This window comes from Diadema antillarum, unplaced genomic scaffold (genome assembly GCF_040938485.1).
Source record: "Diadema antillarum isolate AM-2024a unplaced genomic scaffold, OU_Dant_1.0 seq00000783_RagTag, whole genome shotgun sequence".
In the NCBI taxonomy this organism is placed as follows: Eukaryota; Metazoa; Echinodermata; class Echinoidea; order Diadematoida; family Diadematidae; genus Diadema; species Diadema antillarum.
The window spans coordinates 1668306-1694433 of NW_027271671.1; the positions used below are offsets into that span (position 1 = coordinate 1668306).

At 39.5% G+C, this 26128-nt stretch overlaps 1 protein-coding gene across 1 annotated transcript; it reads right to left on the minus strand.

Moving 5' to 3' along the window:
• Positions 1–3431: 3431 nt before the first annotated feature.
• LOC139739132 (tubulin alpha chain-like) lies at positions 3432–6224 on the minus strand. Its single transcript, XM_071649750.1, has 3 exons — positions 6207–6224; positions 5279–5504; positions 3432–4670 (listed from the first exon to the last, which is right to left on the minus strand). The coding sequence occupies exons 1-3, from the start codon at positions 6222–6224 to the stop codon at positions 3541–3543; spliced, it is 1374 nt and encodes a 457-aa protein (XP_071505851.1). The 3' UTR covers positions 3432–3540.
• Positions 6225–26128: the final 19904 nt, after the last annotated feature.

Genomic DNA, 26128 nt, shown 5'->3' on the forward strand with positions numbered 1-26128 from the left:
AGCGTACACATGCTGCATAGGCCCAATATTAGAATACTTTGCCCTACTTGACACTTCTACAAGGGCCGTATTTCCAATGGATTCAAAAGCGCGCACAGCCCGTAACCCTGAAAGCAAGACGCAATGTTACTTGGGGTAATACATTTAGCGAGTTAACGCAATGTTACTTGGGGTAATACATTTAGCGAGAAACGTTATCCGACGGTCTGATCGCATCATAATACCATAACCAACAAAGCGCCTTATAACTACTTTCTAAGGACTATACTCCTGTCACGAAATTGTATGAAATAACAATGTATCTCCATGAATTAGCCATGACAAGTGAACATCTTTCTTATGACAGCGTATACATGCTGCATAGGCCCAATATTAGAATACTTTGCCCTACTTGACACTTCTACAAGGGACGTAATTCCAATGTATTCAAAAGCGCGCACAGCCCGTAACCCTGAAAGCAAGACGGGCTGTATCTGGCGGTATCGCCATTGAAACAAAATCAAGTGCCATGGCTGTTCTCATCATATTTAATCTCTGAAGTTAAATTGTTGATTGCATGCTTTCTTAATTAGTATCTTTACATTCTTTCGGAATGGTTTCCTCGTGTATGTTTTACACATTTGGGTAAGTATATATTATTTTCATTTTTATATATGTTGCACGCCTATGTTTGTTCCATGTATATATTCATTCCCATATTCGTTTTCATTTACAATTTGTGCAATGGGCTTATTGTAACACTTCACAACATCAACATCTGAAGTTTCACCCTGATTTCCCTAAATATAGCCCAATGCTGACCCCCAAGGCACTTCAAGATAGATACTGTGCTCTTATATCTGTCGACGGGTTCATCAATTTTCAGATTCAGTCAATTTAGATTCATCACTCTCTTTATTTTCATAATCGAAGGTTTACGGTACTATTGCTTTGATATCCCAAATAAGGGCATAATAAAGTAGTTTCATTTTTAGGCCTGTACATGACGCATCCGGTCCTAGCTATCATCCAAACAGTACAAATTATTCGTGATTCAGCATTTGTTCTGAGATTAGCTCATACAAGAATTGGTATTCAATTAAATTGAACTATAGATTCCATTGATAATGGCATTCGATATGCATGACAGGATAGCTGCTCCGACATAACCTTGTAGGCATGAAGAAACTTGTTAAATGTTCAAACAAACAAATAGACATAATGATATGATAAAACGTAGACGAACAGTATGACCTATGACTTATGACGTATGACTTATACCAGCATTTATAGAATATGGCTTACTTAACCTGATGAGTGTATTAATGCCTCATCAACGCTATATAGTTTTGACAGATTTGTTTCATAAAATGTAATTGATTTATCACAAGCACAAAGAAATGCCGGACTTCTATTTAATTCAATTCAATATTTCTATGACCAACTGTCAGTACTCTACACAACAAACACTCATTATGTAACCTTATGATATTCTGATCAATAACTGACACAGAGAGAAAAGCGAAAATTGCTTATGAAGTATTATCTATCTGCGCTAGAACAACATACGTTGCACAGTATAATCTCTGACTATATCTATCATTTAACGTCTGTATGTACGTATGCTATCACTATGTGTTCAAAATATTTTTTTTTAATGTCCGTACAGCATATTCATTATATGACACAAATCACACATCTATTTTATGTCACTTAAGTAAAAAAACATGCATGTTCGAGTGATATTCGCTATTCCGAAGGTTCTTTAATCGGAAAATGAAACAAGGTCCGTTATTCCGAAGTTTCGTCATTTCTGTGGTTCACTATTCCGAAAATGAAATAAGGTTCATTATTCGAAAATATGTTTATAGGAAAATGAATTATGGTTCATTAATCCGAAAATGTAAAAGGGTGTGCACTTTCGGATTAACGAACCAGAGGGAATTACAAACCTTGTTTCATGTTCGGAATTACAAACCTTCAAAGTAATGAACCTCCGAAATGACGATCTGTAGCCGTAATGTCGTACTTTCTCTGTCTCAGGGTGCGTTTATCAACTCCTTTTCTCGGCAGAAACAGGTTTTCCAGACAGCTTTCAAGGAATTTTTACGAGTTGATAAACGCAAAACTGTTTTGAAAGCCCTTTCGGAAAGCTTTTTTGAAAGGGTGCGTTTATCAACTCTCCTTTTCTCGGCAGAAACAGGTTTTCCAAACAGCTTTCAAGGAATTTCTACGAGTTGATAAACGCAAAGCTGTTTTGAAAGCCCTTTCGGAAAGCGTTTTAGAAAGCCGCAAATTTGTGGCTTTCCAAACAGGTTTCCTAAACAGGTTTTCAGAAACCTGTTTGTAAAAGCCTTTTAAGTTGATAAACGCAAAGCTGTTTTGAAACGGCTTTGTAGTATTGTACTGCAGTTACGAACAATGCACGCCTTATATGACCTCTTTTCCCCGGGTCGAATTGCGCAATGCAGCTATGCAGTGACAGGCCAGTTATCGTGTTCGCGAAGAGTTGATAAACGCAACTATTTTGGAAGCCGTTTCTAAAGGGCTTTGGAAACGGCTTTTGAAAGCCGTTTCGAAAGGGCTTTGGAAACGGCTTTTGAAAGCCGTTTAAACAGGGGAAAGTTGATAAACGCATCCAAAGTCTCATGCCGCCACTCAGAAATATTTGAAGTATGTGCTAAAACTGGAGCTGCCTCACAGATAGGAAGACAATAATTATTGATTCATGTGGCATTGCATCATGACTCGTCACTCTCAAAGGAAGCTATGTCTTTATGATGGTAATTGCTTTTCGCCGTCCCTTCTTAGAAAACGAGCGGCACATCAATAGTACAGGGCTTTGGAAAGGGCTTTGGAAAGGGCTTTGGAAAGGGTTTGGGAAAGGGCTTTCGAAAGCCGTTTAAACAGGGGAAAGTTGATAAACGCAGGCACTATATATTTGCTTCTACCCATGGTGACATGTTGCAATCAAATTAGTTCTTTGTGTTTACAGCGCGACTATCTCCTTAGAAGTGCCTTCTAACATATACATGTACTTTCCCTCTGGGCCACAATGGCCTTTACATTTCCTTATACCATCCACTATTACATTGATCAAAATATCTTATTCAAAGTTCTAAGTAAGAGTTAGATTCAGATATAGTACTGTATACTCTTGTTATGCTAAAATGTTAAGACTATTACGAGTTGAAAGTCAAGTTGAGCGTTGCCCAAATTCATCTTATATACTGCAGTATTACGAATGTAATTATTAAGTTCATGTGAGAGAAAAAAAGAAAGAAATGTACAGCAGTAGGTAATTAAACATGATTGAAATCTAATGATCTTTGACTAGTTTAACTCTCTTCTTTATACCTATTGGTTCCCCCTTTTAATGCATATGATAAAAAAGAAAGGGGCAGTCTTGAAAAAAAAACCTCTACAAGAATATTCTTCTGCAGACTATCGGATCTCTTATTTTGTCAAATTGTGCACTTCCTTCTGTGACATCTTGCAGCTAGATCTACATAGTTTGAACCTATCATACAATGCAACTACACTCATGTCAGTCGTGTTCTGTCAATATGCCTCAAGGTCATCATCTTCGTCAAAGTCTGTTGTATCCATTCCTACTTCTTCATAGTCCTTCTCCAGGGCAGCCAGGTCATCCCTTGCCTCAGAAAACTCTCCCTCCTCCATGCCCTCGCCGACGAACCAGTGGACGAAAGCACGCTTGGCATACATCAGGTCGAACTTGTGGTTGACGCGGGCCCACGCTGCTGCAATTGCAGTGGTGTTGCTTAGCATGCAAACCGCTCGTTGGACTTTGGCTAAATCCCCTCCGGGGACCACGGAGGGAGGAGTATTGTTGATACCGACCTTGAAGCCAGTTGGGCACCAGTCAACGAACTGGATGGTTCGTTTCGTCTTGATGTTGCTGATTGCTGCCGCGATGTCTTTGGGAACGATGTCGCCTCTGTACAGCAAACAACACGCCATGTACTTGCCTTTACGTGGATCGCATTTGACCATTTGATTGTTAGGGTCGAAGCACGCATTACTGATTTCGGCCACGGAGAACCTCTCGTGGAACGCTTTCTCTGTAGAGACGACTGGTGCGATCGTAGACAGAGGAAAGTGAATTCGAGGATATGGGACTAAGTTTGTTTGAAATTCTGTCAGATCAACATTAAGGGCGCCTTCAAATCGTAAGGAAGCCGTTATAGAAGAAACAACCTGGCCTATAAGTCGGTTAAGATTTGTGTATGTCGGGCGTTCAACGTCGAGGTTACGATGACAAATTTCGTAGATTGCTTCGTTGTCAACAATGAATGCACAGTCGGAGTGCTCGAGAGTGCTGTGCGTGGTTAGAATGGTGTTGTAAGGCTCCACTACGGCGGTGGATACCTGAGGCGCGGGGTAGATGGCGAACTCGAGCTTCGTCTTCTTGCCGTAGTCCACAGAGAGACGTTCCATAAGTAGCGATGTGAACCCTGAACCTGTGCCTCCGCCGAAACTGTGAAAAACAAGGAATCCCTGAAGACCTTCACACCCCTCGGCCAGGCGCTGGATGCGATCCATGACCTTGTCAATGATGTCCTTGCCGTTAGAGTAGTGGCCGCGGGCGTAGTTATTGGCGGCGTCCTCTTGGCTGTTAATCATTTGTTGAGGGTGGAAGAGCTGGCGGTAGGATCCTGCACGAATCTCATCTGCAGAATAGGGACAAACATTACAAATCGAAATGTAATATGATTTCGAAATCCATCAAAGCAAAACTGCTTATCATTTGCAGACTTTCAATGAAAGATCAGGTGTGCCTCCACAATTGGTGTTTTGCATCGTTTGTACAACTTCAAAGTTTAACAACTGATGCACACAATGGATTGAAAGTATCCGTCAGATACTAACAGTGTACTGTATAGTATTTTAAAGTAACCAAGGTGGCAGGGTAACAATTATACCTGTAAAGATGTTGGTTATAAAGAGTAACAAACTTCATTATTATTATGATGGGAGAAGATCATAGCACAAAACACGGACTGCAACAGGAAGAATATTAACCTTCTTTTGGCACAAATCATGGCTATTCCGGTAGTACTGATTATATTCTTGTGTTTACGTGCTTGTTTGTGCAATGCTAGTAACAGAGATGTAATGGTTAATAGATGTCGTGGACCTATGCATGAACTGAACGAATTATGGACAAGTGCATAGGCTTTGTATAAAGCTGACGTGCTCTTTAATGTGAAAAAAAATGAAAACAATGGTACAAATCCTTCCAGAATAAAACAAGCGGTAGAGGATATAGCTGGTGCACCTATTACTGTGGGTTCCAGGTCTGCAAAGACAGCTCTCGGGACGTACTGCCCAGACCCTGTCTCACTAAAGAAGGTTGAGAACGATTTGTCGACTTCGGTGTCACAAGCTGGCTCCTGTGCCAGCCGACCGTCAGGCTGGATGCCATGCTCGATGCAGTAGAGTTCCCAGCAGGAGTTGCCCATCTGCACTCCAGCTTGCCCAATGTGCACCGAGATGCATTCACGCTGTGATATGGAAAGAGATGTTTTGTTTTTTATTTGGTCTACGTTTCATTTCTTCCTCTCTAGGTAAAAACCCACTGAAAGAAGGTAATAGGTATTTAAGATTACTTTTGATATGAAGACCCGGGAAGTTCCGGGTATCTTGCAGTGCTCTGTCTGACACACTCGTCAGTGCTTTCACAAAAGCAGCAAACAGAATGCAAAACTGTAATGACAGTCGCTTTGAATATCAAAAATTCTAAAACTTGATATATCCATCAAAGACACCCTATTCAAGATTTATGCGAATAGTAGAGGTACTGCTGGCAAGTTTATGGGATGAAACGGGGGAGGCATTAATCCAGTACAAACAAAAATGGTCCCACAAAATCTTTGAAACACACACATACACACACACACACACACACACACACACACAACTTAATTCGTAATCTATTTCTTTAAAATCTCAGACGTAAATGGAAGACAGGTTATCTATTTAGAAGGTACGATGGAAAACACAAACTGAAATGATAGATTATGGCAGTCTAAAATGCCTAGAATTTCTCCTTTTTTAACGTGATTTACAAGTCATTTATTAGCCCGCTTCTACTGGAATGATAGTAAAGTTACTATTCACACCAAGTATATTAAATAATTGTTTTGATGGTATCTCCATTCTAATGTTAAAAACGGGAAGAAAGTCGTGGAATGTTAAGGAATTACCTGTTTCTTGTTCGACATGTCGTCAAATATCCGAACAAGGGACTGGAACCCTTCAATTCAACTTGTCCAACAGTTTTAATAGCGTCCTCATGCGTCAGCGAGCAGCTAGTAAATTTAAAGGACCTGGAAGATTCATAACGGTAGGAAGTAAGTTGTGTAAGTATTAATCGATATGATGAATGACAGTTTTTCAAATCTATACGTGAATCACATCCATATTTAAGTTGATTTCAAACAGAGTTGTTACTCTGCAAAAAAACAACAATTAGTACGCTGGAAACAAGTTAACAGACCTATGGGATTTAAAGTTTTAAATGCTTTTATGAAACACCGATATTAGTTGCAAACTATGCAAACAAAATTAGATAAAAACTTCTTCTCCTCAAAAATATTTAATGATCTGGACACAAGATTTAACAAAAATTCAGTACTTCAGTGAAGTCAAATAGAAATCTTTACATGTATACAATGAAATCGTGAGGTGATGATAGCATGCAGTACTCTCATCTACTGCTAAGATAGGTTGCGCCCAATACTGTTCCGTAGGAGGTATAGGAAAGCTAAAATTCACAATTGGCCTATTTTACTTTAGATATTTCTGATTGTTTCTTTGACTCTGTTTTATCTAAGTATCTTGAACTTGGAGTGGTATTACATTTGACATTGATCATAATTATCTTGCAAATAATAGCCTGCAACCACGTTATTAAATCATTTTATTGTATCCATAGATATTTGAGTTTAAGACTAGTTCTCACTGTTGTCATTAGCATGGTTCAGCAGGTTATCATAATTCATATGATTTTTCAATCAACAGTAATCTTCATGCAAACCAAGAACAAATGAGAATACATGGATTTAAACCAGAGCTCGGGGCCTTATTCAACTGGATGACTTCGGTAACTGCTATATATGACAAATCTTTGATTCCTACAATAAAGATAATTCGTCCAGAAAGTAAGGTTTCATCTTTTATAAACAATAACCTTATTGTCATCTTTCTACGGGCTGTATATCACAGCATTTTCAGGAGTTTCTTTATTTCAACATACAGACAATCCTCGCAGAGATCCGCTGCAGAGTAAGATCTGCTAGCGTTACATAGCTCATCCTTACCTTCCGGTGGTGCTTATTGTATCGAGTAGTATTATCAACTCATTTCACTTAAGTTGTGTTCTGATTTGCTTTGTTTTGTTGTAACCTTAAAATAGCAACGAATTATTCACAATAATGAGTAAGTCCATGAAGATAAATGTTCACATTCTGCAGCAGGCTTGTTACATAAAGATTCACAATGGACATTATGAAAAATACAGGGCATCGATTCAACATGCAATATTAGGACAAATATAAAACACCAAGAATCTGATATGCGCTGATATGTGTGAGAGATACAGTTCGATAAAAATGAATGTCACCATTTTTTAGTCGGTTACTATCTAATAATCATTCAACTTGACAGATAGTTAGATTAACTGCTTGTGAATGTAAAGCAGTGCACTCATCTTCACCTTCATGCAAATTCTCTCTCAGAGGAATGAATTCTCCACATTGTGGAATAGCACTCATTCAGACAAAATCAATAGCAGGTCATAATTTTCAACGGCCTATGCAAGTTATTTTTCTTTAGACACTTGTCATCTACGTGCACTCATCTTCACCTTCATGCAAATTCTCTCTCATATGAATGAATTCTCCACGTTGTGGAATAGCACTCATTCAGGCAAAATCTATAGCAGGTCATAATTTTCAACGGCCTATGCAAGTTATATTTCTTTAGACACTTGTCATCTACGTACATTTTAAGTGCATTTTCAACGCCATCGCTCTTGTACTCTAATTGACAGAGAGAGGTCCATGCAGACTATTTCAGATGACTCGTCTACTATATATACAGACTTTCGCTAGTAAACTGTCTATAAAAGGAGAGGTAGTAACTACAAAAATAATCAACATACCAACCTTAAGAATTTAAGACAAAGCATGACAAGAAGAGGGAAACATTCAAAGAAACCTCTTCTGTTAAATAACGAAAGCGAACTGTGATTACATATTGAAGTCCTTTCAACATATTGATAGGCTTGAGAGGCTATCTTACAGTATCCCCTTTACCTTGCATCAATTCAATTAAAGGAAAATAAACAGTGTGTGACATAGCGTGATTGAACTGTCCTTGGTGGTAGTTTTGCAGCACAAAGGGCAAATTGGTTTACAATGAGCGTATATCTGTATATAAAACCGTATAATTTGATTGCATAATAATAGCCACAAATGTGTTTATGATTTGCACTTAAGAATGAATGCTATACCTTTGAAAGAGTAAGTATTGTTCGATACAGTAAATCAAACATAAAACAGGAAAACAGTTATTCTCCTTCGACGTTCGTACACCTTATGCATTGTGTAAGTTCAGCGCTGGTTGGTATCCTGTTTGAATAATTCTCCCGCAATTTCCTCTCCCTACTTAAACTATTGCTAGGACCAGTACTATTACGAATTTATCAATACTACTGCTGACATTATTAGATATTCTACCGATGCCACTCCTTAAATGTCTTTATTACGCAAAATGAATATCAATTTCAATAATGGAAAGAAATGTCTGCAAGACATACCGTATCAGCAGGAACACAGGATGGCATCACGGCTGCCGCGATATATATGAGAAGCAGAAAACACGAAATGGACACGTTAAATTTTGGGAACTGTGGAAGCATCTGATAAACCAAGGCGCGCCTATAGATAAATGTCTTTTCTCTCTTTCCATTGTCCGGAGGTGTTGTCAATCACGGTTATATAGATTTTGACACATGCTATTTGAAACGCCTGTATTATGTTTGTGGCAACAGGTGCGAATACAAATGTATTGCAGGATTTTTTTTTCCTTTCTCGATTCCTTTCTCTGGCGTGCACCGACCAGCACAGTTAATACCAACTCTCAAATAAAGACATACATTCAAAAACATACTAACATATGTACGTATACTATCGTATACATATAAAGGGACATTATATACATGTTGATAATAAATGCAAAACCATTTAGGGAGAGAGAGGCTATGGTGTAATCAGTTTGCAGATGACTGTACTCACGAGTATGCACATATCATAATCTTTGTACAACATCATACCTTTTTACAGAGATTATTCACATATAGGAAGCTGTAGGCCTATTCATGAGTATGCATACATGTTATCTTCGCATAATGATTATCGTGACTTTTAAGGAAACTATGTAGGCCAAATCATCTACTTCAATGTCATCCAATGTTTTAAAACACATATTGTTTCGTTTGACATTACTGATATGGATGGAATTATATCAAGATATTTATTCAAATAGCGCAGTATATTTGTAAAATTATACCTCAAGAAGACAATCCATAAGCTCTAACTGGACGCAGCAAGGAAAAGACCTGGGGTCCGTTTCAGAAAGTCTTATGAGAGGCTTTTTGCTCTAAAGATACATTCATGAGAGACTTCATGAAATGAATTTTGCTTCCCTTTGAAATCTCCCATAGCTATCATTTGAGCGGCTTTGGACATTCTGAGATTTATATGTAAAGACTTTTATGTAATGACTTCTTGAAACGGACACCAGGGCCCAAACTTCTTATCAGCAACAACTGCCACTTTTCTATCACAAATTTGCTCTCATCCAGTCAGATGCAAGGATTTCAATAGCTTGTAACAACTATCACAATTTGTCACTGATAACAAGTTTTATGAAAGAGGCCCAGATCAGTGATCAACTTATGGCCACCGAAGTGTCGGTGAGTGATACTTAGGAAGTGTTGAAAGAGGTCTTGTGATTTGGGTGTCCTTAATTTCCTCAATTTCTTATATTTCGAAAAATAAGAGATTGCATTTCGAAGTGTCAAGAAATATCTGTGGCTGTTCGATATATCCTCCACACAGACATTTTATTCATAGGACAATTCAAAAGCACCCGTAGGCCTACATGCGGAATATCATTCAACCTGAACAAAATGAACTGTATTTTGTATACGTTCATTGCAAGATTCATGTAAAATGACAGTGACAAACATTTGAACCAGGATCTTACTTACCATACTATACACCGCTAATTGCACCTATACAATGCCTCTACACATAGTGACATTATTGTACTTTCATTTACGTTTGCCCTTTATCAATGGCGCGCACTTGATCAAAAAAAAAAAAAAAAAAAAAAAACAATCAGTGCACACACACCTAACGAAACGTTCAGGCTTGTTTTGTAAACCCCCCTGTTGCCGTACAATTTAATTGTCGCCCCTGTACAAATTGTCGCCCGCGGCACAAGGCGACACTTTGTGCAGGGATTGACGGCACAAATTGTCGCCTGGCGACAAATTGTGCTGCTCGTGCAGTTCCCAATTTTTGACCTCAATGGCGACAATTTGTGCAGGTAAAATGAAACGTAGCTGCACAAATTGTCTTCTATCGTTGCCTATAAGCTGCAGAAGATAATGCTAAGATGCACTACGAATTGTGTGGTTGGGGTGGGTGTTCCTGTGGTATGCTTGGATGGGGTCGGTATGACTGGTAAATGTGAAGTGTATGAGTGTGTGTGTGGGGGGGGGGGGCACATGTGTTGTGTACATGGTGTGTAGGTGCGTATATGTGACGTGCGTATGTGTGTGCGCATAGCTGTGTGTTTGGAGTATAATAACGTGTGGAATCTGTGTGCATGTGTGGTAGTTGTATAGTGGTTTGTTTGTCTGAGTGTATGTGTGTGCATGTGTGCGTGCGTGCGTCTGTGTATGTTTGTGTTTGGATGTGTGTTTGTGTGTGTTTGTGTGTGTGTGTTGTGTGTATGGTGTGTGTGTGTTATGAGCATCGTGGTCTTTCCGCACGGGTGTATGTGTGGTGTGTATGTGTAGGAGTTCACTTGGCCTGTGATGTGTATGTGTGCGTGTTTGTACGTAGGCCTATGTACGTTTTCTGTCGATATGTATGCATGGATGTAGGCCTATGTATGTATGCGTGCATGTATGTGTGTATGTATGCATGTAGGTATGTGTGTATGTATGTGTTTGCTTTTGTTGTGTTTTTCTTTCGAGCCCAGTGGAGATGAGGGCAGAGTTAAGCCCCTGTCACACTTTGCCAGATAGGCCCACCGTACAAAAAATGGGCGATATTTTGCTCATCCGTTGTTCAAATCATCAATCCGGTGGACAAAGTGCAAAGTTCCCGTTTTAGAGGAGCGTACGTGCACGGTATAGGCCCATGGGGCCGAACGAAACGAAGAAACAACGAACCTGGGGCGATTGTGTACAGGACAGTGAAACGTGCGCAAACGAATGAGAAACGAATATGAACTGTTTGCCAACAGGACAAAACGTACGAGGAACAAATAGGTGACGCATGAGACGTACATCGAACGTCAGAGATCCATTTATTACATCATCTTGGAGCGTCCACCACTCGGCCAGTTCTGCTTCTACTACTTGATGTACACTTCACTTCACATCTGATATCAGCTCCCATCAATATGCCAAGGGATCGAAGGCCAATAGCCTCCTTCTCAATAATATGTTGGCTACTTGTTGCTAGACCTTTGACACCGCTTTCTTCATGTTGGTCCTAAATATCACTTTAATACATGCAGATTTACCCAAAAGTTTCTCACTTTACACAAAATCATTTTCATTCATGCCCGATGTTACTTCACAAATTTAACCTTCTCTATTTTTTCTTTTCTGATTGATTTTTTTCAGATGTTCTTTATAATGGTTAACAGTCGGATGAAGGTAATTAAAGACACGTAATTATTCTTCATTAAACTTATCTATTGTGTTTGAAGATCCTGAAGTCATACAAATCTATTTTGACTGCATTCAGAATATCAATGTCAGCAATACAGTTTTCAAGTTTGGACATTGACTCAAGGTTTGAAGCAGTCTCTATTTTCTGTCAAACAGTCTCTGTGATACATCAAATCAAATGCATCACAGTCACATGACAGTAAGATGACTCATTTAGATTTCCTAATGCTCTTCGAACTTTTACTTCATGGGTTTTGATTTTGATGGCTTCTACTCATTGTCTCATTTTCAACTCAAATTTCACTCATAACTTTTAAACTGTGAATATTTAACAGTTTATCTCAGCTGATGCCCAGTCATATCGAATATACTTCATTGCCCCATGACAGCGAATCTGATCAAGGCTGCCCTTTTTGCTGGCAAGACATACAACTATAGTTTATTATAGGTGATAATGATTATGCATGCTTCCATAAATTTTGTTCAGATCTCTGCAGTTCCTCAGTATTTACAACAATCTTACAACAGCCATGATAGGAAACTGACTTAAAATATTGTTTTTCCGAAAGACTTGTTGTCCTGTCATAGAGGGGTGAGATTTTTTTCCCCCAAGAAGATGATGATCTTTCCGACCTTGAAACATATGATGCCTTTTGCTTTCTTATCGATGTGCCTCTTACCTTTTCACCTGAAACACAACATTTGCATGGTAAATTCGGGGAGACTTAGTAAAGTAGTTCGAATTTTGTTTCGCCTTTGTGTCTATGACAATTGGTCATACAAACCAAATTGCCTGTGTCTCTCAGGACCAATTTGCCACTTCTTGGACAGCATCTGCCTTCTCTGTTGCTTGCTTTCCCTCCTCCAGGCGGCAATATACTTTTGGAGGGCCACGTTGGCATTCTGCAGCAACGTACTTAACAGGAGGGCTAGCGGATCGAAACGCGAGGAAAACAACAAAGTACAGTACAGATGCAGGAGAAAACGTGCAACTAAAGGACAAGGGTCGGATCGCGTTAAGTTTTCTGGCCGCTCTGACGAACATCACCGGAAGACAAACGTCCATCCAAGGGATAAAAGCACATGAGACGGATATCAACAGATGCCAAAGATCAACCTTCGGTTCCCATGCGTTTGCCTTATCCGGCAAAGTGTGACAGGGGCATTTAGGGATCACCTGCGTCGTCTGTCCGTCCGTCGTCTGTCCGTCCGTCGTCTGTCCGACGCTACAAAACCTTGAATGACTCTGTACCCAGGGCGTCAATTTCAATCAAACTTGGCGGGAAGGGCGGTTATACAAAGTTTCACATTTTACCAAACATGGAGGCCACCTCAAGGTCAAAGGTCACGTGCAGGGGTCAATGTTAAATTTTTATGGCGCGTTTCTATTATGACTCGTAACACCATACACACAGAGACACAGACACATTCACATACAGAAATCCTTCACGCACACATGCGCGCGAGCCCTCACACACACACACATTCACACCCGTCCCTCAAACCCACACCCATTCATCCACTCCTCTCCTCTTCACGCGCACCCCACGCATACATACATACACACACACACACACACACACACACACAAACTGACACTCAACGAGACATGAAACTCGTCACTTTAAGTTATAATGAGATACTTAGTTGAACTTTTTTGGGCCTACATTATTCAGATCACATTTGTTTTTCTGTCACACAAACTAGGTGGGAAATTCTGTGCGTGTGCGACTAAGTTGATTTACGAATTTTTTGAGTACGTACAGTGCATAAACTTAGACCCCGTTAACGGTGCAGCGCTTGGCGGAGCCGCGGCCGAGCCGCGGCCAAGGCCAACCTCAATTGCGAGGCCGAGCCCCACAATTTAGTCCGTTTACACTGCCGGACTCGGCGGCGCTTTTGATTCAAACCTTTCAATATTTTGTCGTAGTGGCGCTCTACTTGTAAACAAACGCAATTTGGTATTGTCTGGTTTTCATATCCTTTGCCAACTGAATTCCGTGGCGACGAAGTCGCCGTTCGGGCAAAGGCCTTTGCCGAAGGAGAAAATCCTTAGCAGGACAAAACCACCTTAAACTATACTAGTTTTCGACGTTGAAGTGGTTAATATCCTGAATAGCGAAATAGTACAGGCGAGGGTTTGGAAGCCAGACTAGAATTGGCCGCGCATTTAGCCCAGTTTGCGTTTACACTGAGAAAAAGGCCGGGCGCGACCGCGGCTCGGCCGCGGCCGAGACCACCTCCAGAGCGTGGCCTAATGCGAGGCCAAATTTGGCCCCGCATTTGGCCTTTTGCGCGTTTACACCGAAATGAATGTGGGCTCGGCGCGGCCGAGCCGCGGCCAAGCCTCACACTGTAAACGGGGTCCAAGGGATCCTCGGCACGTACAAATAAAACATGACAATTAAGTGTTTATAACCATCCTGGCTTTAACAGTGGCCTTTTAAAACATGACCTTTGACCATTATTTACATAACCAATATGACTCCCTCTAATCTTGCTATCATAATGATCAGTTCAGAGAGCTCTTACAGCTATATACAAGCCTGTGAGATTTACCAGCAGTAAAACCAGTGAAGCCTCCGATACAAAACAAGGGATATAGAGCAAGTGAGTCTGTTTACATGAGAATGTGATTTATCCTGGACGAAAGTGATACCTCAATTAAAGAGAAAAGGGCAAAAGAAAAACGGGCCAAACGTACGGCTCCAGCGAAAGAGACATCGCCTTTAACCATGTAACTATAGGTCTCCTCCAACTAAGAGTACACTTTGAACGTAAGCTTATACGTGAATGATAATTTATGACGATCTCACGTGATCGACACACATTCAAAGGGGAGAGTTAGAAGTGGAAGGAGTGCTTAATCGTGTCATTAATTCCTAATCAATGACACCCCTACATAGGCATATCATAATTTCTCATCTAAAATCAATGGCCTATAGGACTCATGCACCATTGCTTGTATCGTGCATAAACTTTGTTTTTTAAGCTTTGAGTGAAACGTGTCATAACATAACTCTGTAATTCCATCAGCAGTGATTGACATGATAAAGAAGAGAGATATATCACCGTATTGAACGCTTAGAACCTAAGGGGGGGGGGGGTATTATAGCATGATACTCGGTTCTTTACTGCCCAGATGCCAACAACACCCATCACCCACGGCCACGCATAGAGAAACAACCATGGCGAAAATAAAACTTTGCTTTCTCATAGGCAGAATGACACAGAACCCCGTCAAACACACTTCACTTTTATTGGGAGGGATGGACATGAAAAAATTCATTACTAATACTAAACAGCGTATGCATTCCATTCATGTGGCGCGAGATACCTCTATAGCAACATAAAGCCTGTCTTCAACTCCGTTGGTCGAACAATGACAACTTGAAATTTCAAAGAGATGAGTGAGACGCTATATTCACCTGGCCTAGAGTTAATTTATTCAGTTCTCATTCCTACTTCAAGTTGGGTTATGTTAGTGTAATCATTCCCATCTGCAGTATAACAAAACCAAAGTGAGGGAAAAGGGAAGAGAAAAACGAGAGGTGGCAGAAGTAAAACTGCATGCACAACTGCAATCCATATCATTGCGTGTGACAAGTGAAGCAAAGGTATTAGTTGTTATAGCAGTGTTTTATGAGCATAAACAGGCAAATAGACAGACAATGTCAAATATAAAAACCATCAATTTAATGTCAGAGAAGATGGTAAACAAGATGCATTGAAACTGTAACTAAATCGCTGCTCTTCGACTCGGTCAAGGAACGTCCAACTTTATATTCAACAAAAAAAAAAATGTTAGGGGAGAGAAACAAATTTAGATATAACATTCGTAAATTAAAAACAAGAAAAAGAAAATGTCCACGTCAGGATTAAAAAAAAAACGCCGCACGAATGTGCATTATATTCTAGATGGGAATACGGTCTTGATGCAAAGGTCCAATGATTGTCTCATTACTTTAAAAGCAATCTATGGTTCCCTTACCATCACCAGTACCACACCACAATAACGTCTCTAAAATCAATGGTAGCACATTTATCATTGCATCGTGCATTAAACTCCCTTTTCCTAAACTACCAGTGGAACGTGTCATATTATATTGTGTATTACGATCAGTAGTGACTGACTTTAAAGAAGAAAGATAATGCAAAAAATTGAACGCTTACCACATTGCTTATAGGGCTATTCCAGTTTGGTACTGATCTGTTCTATTCTCCCAGATGCCAACAACATATCACCTATGGCTAAACTAGTGAAACAGCCATGACGAAAATAAACGACAGAGAACCCCGTCATAATCACTACACTTGGAAAGGTGTTGCCCGAAATTCCTCATTATGAAGCAATATCAAGTCACTTCCTTCCCTGCCTGTCTTTAACTCCGTTATTTGGTCAAACAATAACAACCTGGAATTCCAAAGAGATAAGCGAGACGCATGCACGTGGACTAGAGTTAATTAATTCAGTTCCCATTCCTGTTAGTTATGTAAACGTACACGTTCCTAAATATCCTGCTACAGTATAACAAGAACAAATGAAGAGAAAAGGAAAGAGAAAACGAATGGTGGCAAGCGGGTTACTGTTTCAAGGGGCAATTTACAACATTACGTGTGACAAAATTAAAGAAGCAAACCCAACCTCCAAACTCCAATACAAAACAAGGGAAATAGAGTAGCTGTGTTCATGACATCAGAGTGAAGCTGAACTGCAGAAAAAAAAAAGAAAAAAGAAATACAGTATTCATCGCATAATCGGGACGAGTTGGGAGTAGCAAACACGGCCCCTTTAAGCGAGGTGCCCGATTTCGCGATGAGTACTCACCATACACTAACGGCATACGACATGTACATGTAGTGCACACACACACACACACACACACATGCATACTGACGTACTGTACATGTACATGAATACACAACACGCTACCCCTCGGCGCGACCCTCCAGCTCTCCCTGCATTCTCGCAATGATGACGCGTGTACACGTAATCAATGTCAGCTCATAGTCTAGATTCATAAAACGTTACGCATTCGCACATACATTGAACCCTTCTCATCTTTCACGCTCTCCCTCCCACTCTCTCACCCATTTCACTGAATACGTAACTGTTCATAGCCCTCATTTCAATCACGTAACTTTTGCCCAGTCACAACTGAGGAAGATTGTGACGTACACACAGATCACAGTGTACAGCTGTATTGAAAGTTGAAACCAAAGACAGTAGATAACAAGATACGAAGGCGCGCAATAACAATGGACTTTGCCCTCAGAGTGTATGACTGAGATTAAACAACGCACACAGCCTGGGCTGTATGAGCGAGGCATGTTTTTTATTGGATGTGAGTCGAGTAGGAATTGCAAGCGAGCACATGGCTTTGCTTATGTAGGGGAGAAGAATGTTCGCGAAGGCATGTGCTTTGCAATGGCATGGATACTTATACACGGCGCTTTCGTGGCTATGCATGTACATGCACTGGATGGACGGAGGTCAAAACACACCAATCCGAAGCTTGCTTTGTAAGTTTGTTGTAAACGACAACTGATACGGAATCTTTGAAATATTGTTGTGGTATTTTGGTAGATTTTTTGTGTAAAATATTAACAAAATCAAAGATCGCTAGAAGAAAAATTGTCCCGTTTATCAGAGGTCCCCGCCCGATTATCCAGTGAAAATAACGTGCGTTGGAAATGTTTCTGGGAAGCGTATATCATTTAAGCGAGGATCCCGATTATCAGATGCCCGATTATGCGATGAATACTGTAAAAGGAAAAAGTCCTGCGGGACTCGATTAACTTCCCTCCTTCCGGTCGGGCATTATAAACACGCAGCGTGCTAAGCGATTCTGCCACACGGAAGATCCGAAGATCTTCTGCGAAACTTAAATCTATCTATGTATGCTATACACAACACAAATTTACATTGATATTCAGTTTTTTGGCGATATACGTCAAGTGACTGATAGCGCTATTCAACTTCCCACGAGTGGCCGCGTGGATTCGATCAATATACAGTTACAAAGATAAATCGGGAATCGTTTCGACCAGATTCCATTCTCATTTTCAGTGATCGACAACGAAAATAATGTTAAGTAGCGACTTGAAGTAATATTGAGAAATATTCGTGAAGTCCAATTCTTCATACAGTCCTATATAATTCAGATGAAATTGTTTCTGTCATGCAACCAATTGAAAATTTCGTGTGGTGTCGGCGTGTCCAAGTAATTTGATTGGAAAGGATATGTGAATGAATATTTACCAATAGGTCTTTATATTGTAAAAGGAAATCAAACATGGCCATGCGGTCTTTTAAGAGTAATCTTCACTTTAACATTTGTAATTTCAAGTCCAAGTTGCCAGTCAAAGCAATGTGGTCTCCAACACAAAACAAAGGGATATTGTGTGTGTCTGTGTGTGTGTCTGTGTGTGTGTGTACGTTTACATGAAAACGTGATTTCTACATGGACGAAGGTGAATACTCCATAAAAGAAAAAAACAAAGCAAAAGATGTAAGTATTTTGCTTCGTGCTCTTATGGGGTTCGAACCCGTACGTGTGCAACCTCACGTTTCTTGTGACGTCGCCTTTATCCTCTCGGCCATGTACGTCTTGACGAGAAAATATGAGGAACGTAAGCTTATATGTGAAAGATGATTCAGGAATCGTTTGGTCCACATTCCTTTCTCATTTTCAGTTTTTAGCTGCAAAATCATCAACCTGATGAGGAGATTTGAAAAAAAAATAAAATGCATGGTTACTGCAGCTTATTGTCTCAGCTACCACATACTTAAGTTTCAGAGGAAATGAAGCAAAATCAGCTGAAATAAAGGTGCTTAAACGTTGTCAAGTCAATGCATGGTTTAAAAAAAATCACCTCCCATAGACATAACACGTCAACTTGTCTGATTTTGAGTCTTTACCTTTAATCACAATAACCAGTATGATGGTAAGTCTTCTCGAACTAAGAGTGTGGAACGGAAGCTTCTACGTGAAAGATGAATCATGACGATCACCCGTGACCGACACATCTTCAAAGGGATCAGTTATTAAAGGTGGAAGCCCTCGTGCCAAGATATTGTCTCAGCAATTCCAAAGCAATGATACCCTTACATTTAGGTATACCATAATTTCCCTCTGAAATCACTGGTATTATTCATGTACAATTGCTTGCCTTGTCCATAAACTTTGCTTTACAAACTTTCAGTGAAAGGTGTCATAACATAATTCTGTAACTCCATTAGCAGTGATTGACTACATAAATAAAGATATATCAAATTGAACGCTTAGCGCGTATAACTAAGGGGGATTTTAGCCTGATGCTGTGTTATTCACTGCTCAGATACCAACAACACTCATCACCTACGGTTACGTATAGAGAAATAGCCATGACGAAAATAAGGTTCTCCTTTTCTTTGGCAGATAGACACACAACCCCTTTGAACACACTATAATTGACATGGAGGGACATGAAAAGGTTCATTACTACTGCTAAACAGTGATGCCTTCTACTCATGTGGCACAAGATACCTCTATAGCAACATAAAACCTGTCTACAATTCCGTTATTGGGTCAAACAATAACAACCTGGAATTTCAAAGAGACGAGCGAGACGCCATACACCTGGCCTAGAGTTAATTTATTCAGTTGCCATTCCTGCTCCAGTTGAGTTATGTAAATTATTTTCCGACCTGTCTTGTGCAGTGTAACAGGAACAAACGTAGAGAAAAGGAAAGAGAAAACGAAAGGTGGCAAGCGGGGCACTGTATACCAAGGGCAATTTACAACATTGCGTATGATAAATGAAGCAAATCCAACCTCCAGCCTCCGACAAAAAAAAAGGGAACTTGAGTTACTGTGTGTCGTGGGGTAATGACATCGGAATGAAGCTGAACTGCCAAAAGAAAAACAAAGCAAGAGAGAGAGAAAAAAAAATAATAGCGTCCTGCGGGTCTCAAACATCTCGTCCTAAGGTGGTGCGTAATGACCATGCAGCGCGCCAAGTGACTACAAAGCCACACGGCTGTCCCGAAGATTGGATGTGAAATTCATATCTTTATATCATTTACAACATGAAAAAGTTCATTACTACTACTAAACAGTGATGCCTTCCATTCATGTGGCACAAGATACCTCTATAGCAACATAAAACCTGTCTACAACTCCGTTATTAGGTCAAACAATAACAACCTGGAATTTCAAAGAGATGAGCGAGACGCCATACACCTGGACTAGAGTTAATTAATTCAGCTCCCATTCCTGCAAATTATTTAAACGTACATGTTCCTACCTATCCTGTTACAGTATAACAATAACCAATGAAGAGAAAAGGAAAGAGCAAACGAAAGGTGGCAAGCGGGACACTGTAACAAGGGGCAATTTACAACATTAAGTGTGACAAAATTAATGAAGCAAACCCAATCTCCAAACTCCAATACAAAACAAGGGAAATAGAGCAGCCGTGTTCACGGGTTACGTACACTTGATAAAATAATATGATAAATGACATCGGAGTAAAGCTGAACTGCCGAAAAAAAAAAAAAAGAAGGAACGGGAAAAGTCCTGCGGGAGTCGAACTTCTCTCCTTCCGGTATGGCGTTATAAACACCCAGCGCGCTAAGCGATTACGCCATACGGCTATCCTGAAGATCGAATGAGAAACTTAAATCTAAATTCTATCGTGACTGTGTCGACTTGTGATGGCGCTATTCAACTTCCCACAAGTGGCCGCGTGGATTCGAGCAATATCCAGTTGCAAAGAACAATCGGGAATCGTTCCGTACAGATTGCATTCTCATTTTCAGTTTTTAACTACAAAATTGTCGACCTAATGAGGAGATTTGAAAATATAAAATACATGATGACTGCAGCTTATTGTCTGAGCTACAACATACTTAAGTTTCAGAGGAAATGGAGCAAAATCAGCTGAGATAAAGGTGCTTAAACGTTGTCAAGTCAATGCATGGTTTTTAAAAAAATCACCTCCCATAGACATAACACGTAAACTTGTCCGATTTTGCGTCTTTACCTTTAATCACAATTTAAAGTATGATGACGTCATCAAATTTCAAAACCATGACATGGACTTGAAAGGCAAATGTTCAAAGTAAAACATATCTGAATTTGGGGTGATATTAAGCTTAAACAATAGAGATACGAGTAAATGAATGTCAGAAAGAGTACCTCAAAAAATTAATTCCACTTTTTTGATTTCAGATGATGATATGATGACGTCATGAGTTTTCCTGGCAATATTGGTACTTGAAACGTTATTTCCAATTCATATGCTTTTGTAATATGCAATAGAAATATATTGTCAATGGACGATTTAAAGAGCTATGGCGACATAAACAAAAACATGTTTTTTCACTATATTTGCAGAAAGACGCGCGCGCGGAATTTCAACTTTGACGCCAGTGCATTCCTTTGTTATAGGTCAAAATCGATCGGAAATCAATGGATATTGTTACTCAAAGTATCAGAAATCCAAATCAGTCAAAAAAATTGCAATTTCATGTTGGTTACGCCCTCTGCGCGCGAAATTGCGCGGACGGACGCGCACGCGAGAAAATGTTTGAAACGCTTAGAATTGTCTGAAACTTCGAGATTTCCCATTGGGAAGTCGTTTTGAGCCTTTTAAAATTTTGACGTGTAATGATGACCTTGGTAACTAGCGTTAAAACGTAAGATAGAGCCTGACCTGAACTTTATGTCCACCGGAAATGATACAGAAATGATATCTAGTTATGAAGTTATGATCGATCATGTGACAAGGTCCGAAAATCACAAAATGGCGCCTAGATGACGTCATAGATATGTTACTGTCATGAAAACCTTATTGTGGCTAGATATTGTTATGAGACATGTTGACTGAAAATGTTATGTTATTCCGTAATGTCATTGTTGAGATATTGACGACACAAAATGTGGCAGAAAGAAAGAAGAATAAAAAAAAGAGAAATTTTGACAATCACAATAGGTGATACGCTGATAGCGTATCACCTAACGAGATATGAAACTCGTCACGCTGACGAGTTAGGTGATACGCTTGGGGTCATCAGGTGTCGGTCATCTGTGATCAACAAAGAAAAGAATGTGATAAAGGCACCTTGAAGTTATATTGAGCGTGCATGCAAAACCGTTTCTCTAACCACTCGGCCACGGGACATCCCCGGAAATGGTAAGGCAAAAAAGAAATGTATGGATATTACAGGGGGAAAAAGTCAATGCCCACTCAACAATCGTGGCCGCGTGAACATGTATTGCATTGCTAGACGGAAATGCGGCCTTGTAACGACTGATGTCGCTATGCCATTTCTGGCAACTTGGGAAAAATACGCGCCGTAGACATAAAGCCTATAATCGGCTGGTTTTGATACCTTGCCTTTAATCACAATTTTCAGTGTGATGACGTCATCAAAGTACAAAACAATGACATGGTCTTGAAAGACAATTGTTCAAAGTACAACACCTCCGTCGTCGTCATTACATACTATGATCGGTTTGACAAAGTCAGCAATGTGGTCTCCAACACAAAAAAGAGGGATATGGTGTGTGTCTATGTGTGTGTAAAGGTGCGTTTATATACGAACGTGATTTCTACATAGACGAATATGTAATACAAAATTGAAGAAAAAAAGTAAAATAGCTAAGTATTTTGTTTCGTGATCTTGTGGGGTCCGAACCCGCAACCTCACGTCTCTGAGACGTCGCCTTTAACCACTCGGCCATACGTCTCGGCGAGAAAATATGAGGAACGTAAACTTATGTATGTGAAAGCTGAATCTGGAATCGTTTTGTCCACATTCCATTCTCATTTTCAGTTTTAAACTGCAAAATTGTCAACCTGATGATGAGATTTCAAAAAATAAAATGCATGACTACTGAAGCTTATTGTCTCAGCTACAACATACTTAAGTTTCAGAGGAAATGAAGCAAAATCAGCTGAGATAAAGGTGCTTAAACGTTGTCAAGTCAATGCATGGTTAAAAAAAAAATCACCTCCCATAGACATAACACGTAAACTTGTCCGATTTTGCATCTTTACCTTTAATCACAATTTAAGGTATGATGACGTCATCAAATGTCAAAACCATGACTCGGACTTAAAAGGCAAATGTTCAAAGTACAACATATCTGAATTTGGGATAATATTGAGCTTAAACAAAAGAGATACGAGCAAATGAATGTCAGAAACAGTACCTCAAAAAAATTAATTCCACTTTTTTGATTTCAGATGATGATATGATGACGTCATAATGTATTTAGGGAAATATTGATACTTGAAACGTTATTTTCAATTCATATGCTTTTGCAATATGCAATAAAAACATAGGGTCACCTGACGTTTTAAAGAGCTATGGCGAAATAAACAAAGACATGTTTTTCGCTATATTTCCACATAGACGCGCACACGAAATTTCAACTTTGACGCCAGCGCATTCCTTTGTTAAGGGTCGAAATTGATCGGAAATCAATGGATATTGTTACTTAATGTATCAGGAATCCAAATCTGACAAAAAATTTGCATTTTCATGTTGCTTACGCGCACTGCGCGCGGAAATGCGCGGATGGACGCGAACGCGCGGAACGCTTAAAATTGTCTGAAACTTCGAGATTTTCCATTGGGAAGTCGTTTTAAGCATTTAAAAACTTTGACGCGCGCTAATGCGCGCGTAATGATGTCCTAGGTAATTAGCATTAAAATGTAAGATAGAGCGTGACCTGAACTTTATGTCCAACGAAAATGATACAGAAATGACCTTTAGTTATGAAGTTATGATCGATCATGTAACATGGTCCGAAAATCACAAAATGGCGCCTAGATGACGTCATAGATATGTTACTGTCATGAAAACCTTATTGTGGCTAGATATTGTCATGAGACATGTTGACTGAAAATGTCATGTTATTCCGTCATGTCAATGTTGAGATATTCACGACACAAAATGTGGCAGAAAGAAAGAAGAACGAGACATGAAAACTCGTCACATTGAGGACGAGTTAGGTGATACGCTTGTGGTCATCAGATGACAGTCATCTGTGATCGACAAAGAAAAGAATGTGATATAGGCACCTTGAAGTTATATTGAGCGTGCATGCGAAACCGTTTCTGTAACCACTCGGCCACGGGTCATCCACGGAAATGGTAAGACAAAAAAACAACAACAATGTATAGATATAACGGGGGGAAAGTCAATGCCCACTCAACTAACGTGGCCGTGTGAACATCTATTGCATTGCTAGACGGAAAAGCGGCCTTGTAACGACTGAGGTCGCTATGCCATTTCTGGCAACTTGGGAAAAATACGTCCCGCAGACATAAAACCTATAATCGGCTTGTTTTGATACCTTGCCTTTAATCACAATTTTCAGTGTAATGACGTCATCAAATTACAAAACAATGACATGGTCTTGAAAGAAAATTGTTCAAAGTACAACACCTCAGTCGTCGTCATTACATACTATGATCGGTTTGACAAAGTCAACCTGCAAAATGTTGCTGCAGTCGAAGCAATGTGGTCTCCAACACACAAAAAAGAGGGATATGGCGTGTGTGTAGTCTGTGTGTGTGTATAGGTGCGTTTATATACGAACGTGATTTCTACATGGACGAATATGTAATACAAAATTGAAGAAAAAAAACAGTAAAGTAGCTAATTATTTTGTTTCGTGATCTTGTGGGGTTCGAACCCGCAACCTCACGTCTCTGAGACGTCGCCTTTAACCACTCGGCGACACGTCTCGACGGGAAAATATGGGGAACGTTATGGACTTGAAAGACAGTTGTTCAATATATAACACATTCATCGTACGTTGTCAGTTTGCTATTGACATGACGATCTATCACATGAATATGAGGCAGGCATTAGTACCTGTATGAAATTATTATAGGCATGGTTATCAAATTGCCCTAAAATATCCTTATAATTGCCTTATTTTTACACACAGTTACGCTATCCCTTTAAACTCGTCACAGTTTAATCAGAATCATTAACATCATACATTAGTACCATATTCAGTTCCATAGCTGATCACGTTTGCTAATCAATTAAGAGTAATTGTCTAGAATGTGTCATATGGCCAACCTGTATACACACGTATATACACACACACAATGCTAAATGTATGTATCAAACATCTGTAACACAGCTTTGAACTAACTATAGGAATTATCGCTGCACTTATCATCCATACTTTTTATCACTATCTGAAACTCCACAAAAACCACTAATTGACAAATAATCATCAATACAAAAGACTGAATACCTTTTTTACAATGTATAGCTTGTTACATGTATAAATCAGCACAAAGTAACCACGACTACATTGTGTTACTGAATTGATATGAACAAATTTCATTTTATTACAGTATACTATATCAGTTTGAAAAGCCCAACCTGCAAAACTATAATTTTGCAGCAGTCGAAGTAATGCAGTCTCCAACGCAAAACAAAGGTATACTATGTGAGTGTGTGCGTATAGGTGTGTTTACATGCAAACGTGATTTCTACATGGACGAAGGTGTAGTACTCTATTGAAGAAAAAAAGTAAAAAAAATATATTATTTTCTTTCGTGCTCTTGTGAGGATCGAACCCGTACGTGTGCAACCTCACGTTTCTAAGACGACGCCTCTAACCACTCGACCATACGTCTCGACGAGAAAATTAGAGGAACGTAAGCTTATGTACGTGAAAGATGAATCAGGAATCGTTTGGTCCGCATTCCATTCTCATTTTCAGTTTTAAATTGCAAAATTGTCAACCTCATGAGGAGATTTCAAAGAATAAAATGCATGATTACTGCAGCTTATTGTCACAGCTACAACATAAATAAGTTTCAGAGGAAATGAAGCAAAATCAGCTGAGATAAAGGTGCTTAAACGTTGTCAAGTCAATGCATGGTTTCTAAAAAAATCACCTCCCATAGACATAACACGTAAACTTGTCCGATTTTGCGTCTTTACCTTTAAACACAATTTAAAGCATGATGACGTCATCAAATTTCAAAACCATGACATGGACTTGAAAGGCAAATGTTCAAAGTACAACATATCTGAATTTGGGATAATATTGAGCTTAAACAACAGAGATACGAGCAAATGAATGTCAGAAACAGTACCTCAAAAAAATTAATTCCACTTTTTTGATT

Excerpts from the sequence above, each read along its gene's own strand:
- LOC139739132 (XM_071649750.1), bottom strand. Across the intron at positions 4,671-5,278 it reads CCTGGAACCCACAGTAATAG|ATGAGATTCGTGCAGGATCC; the intron begins GTGCACCAGCTA and ends CCTATTCTGCAG.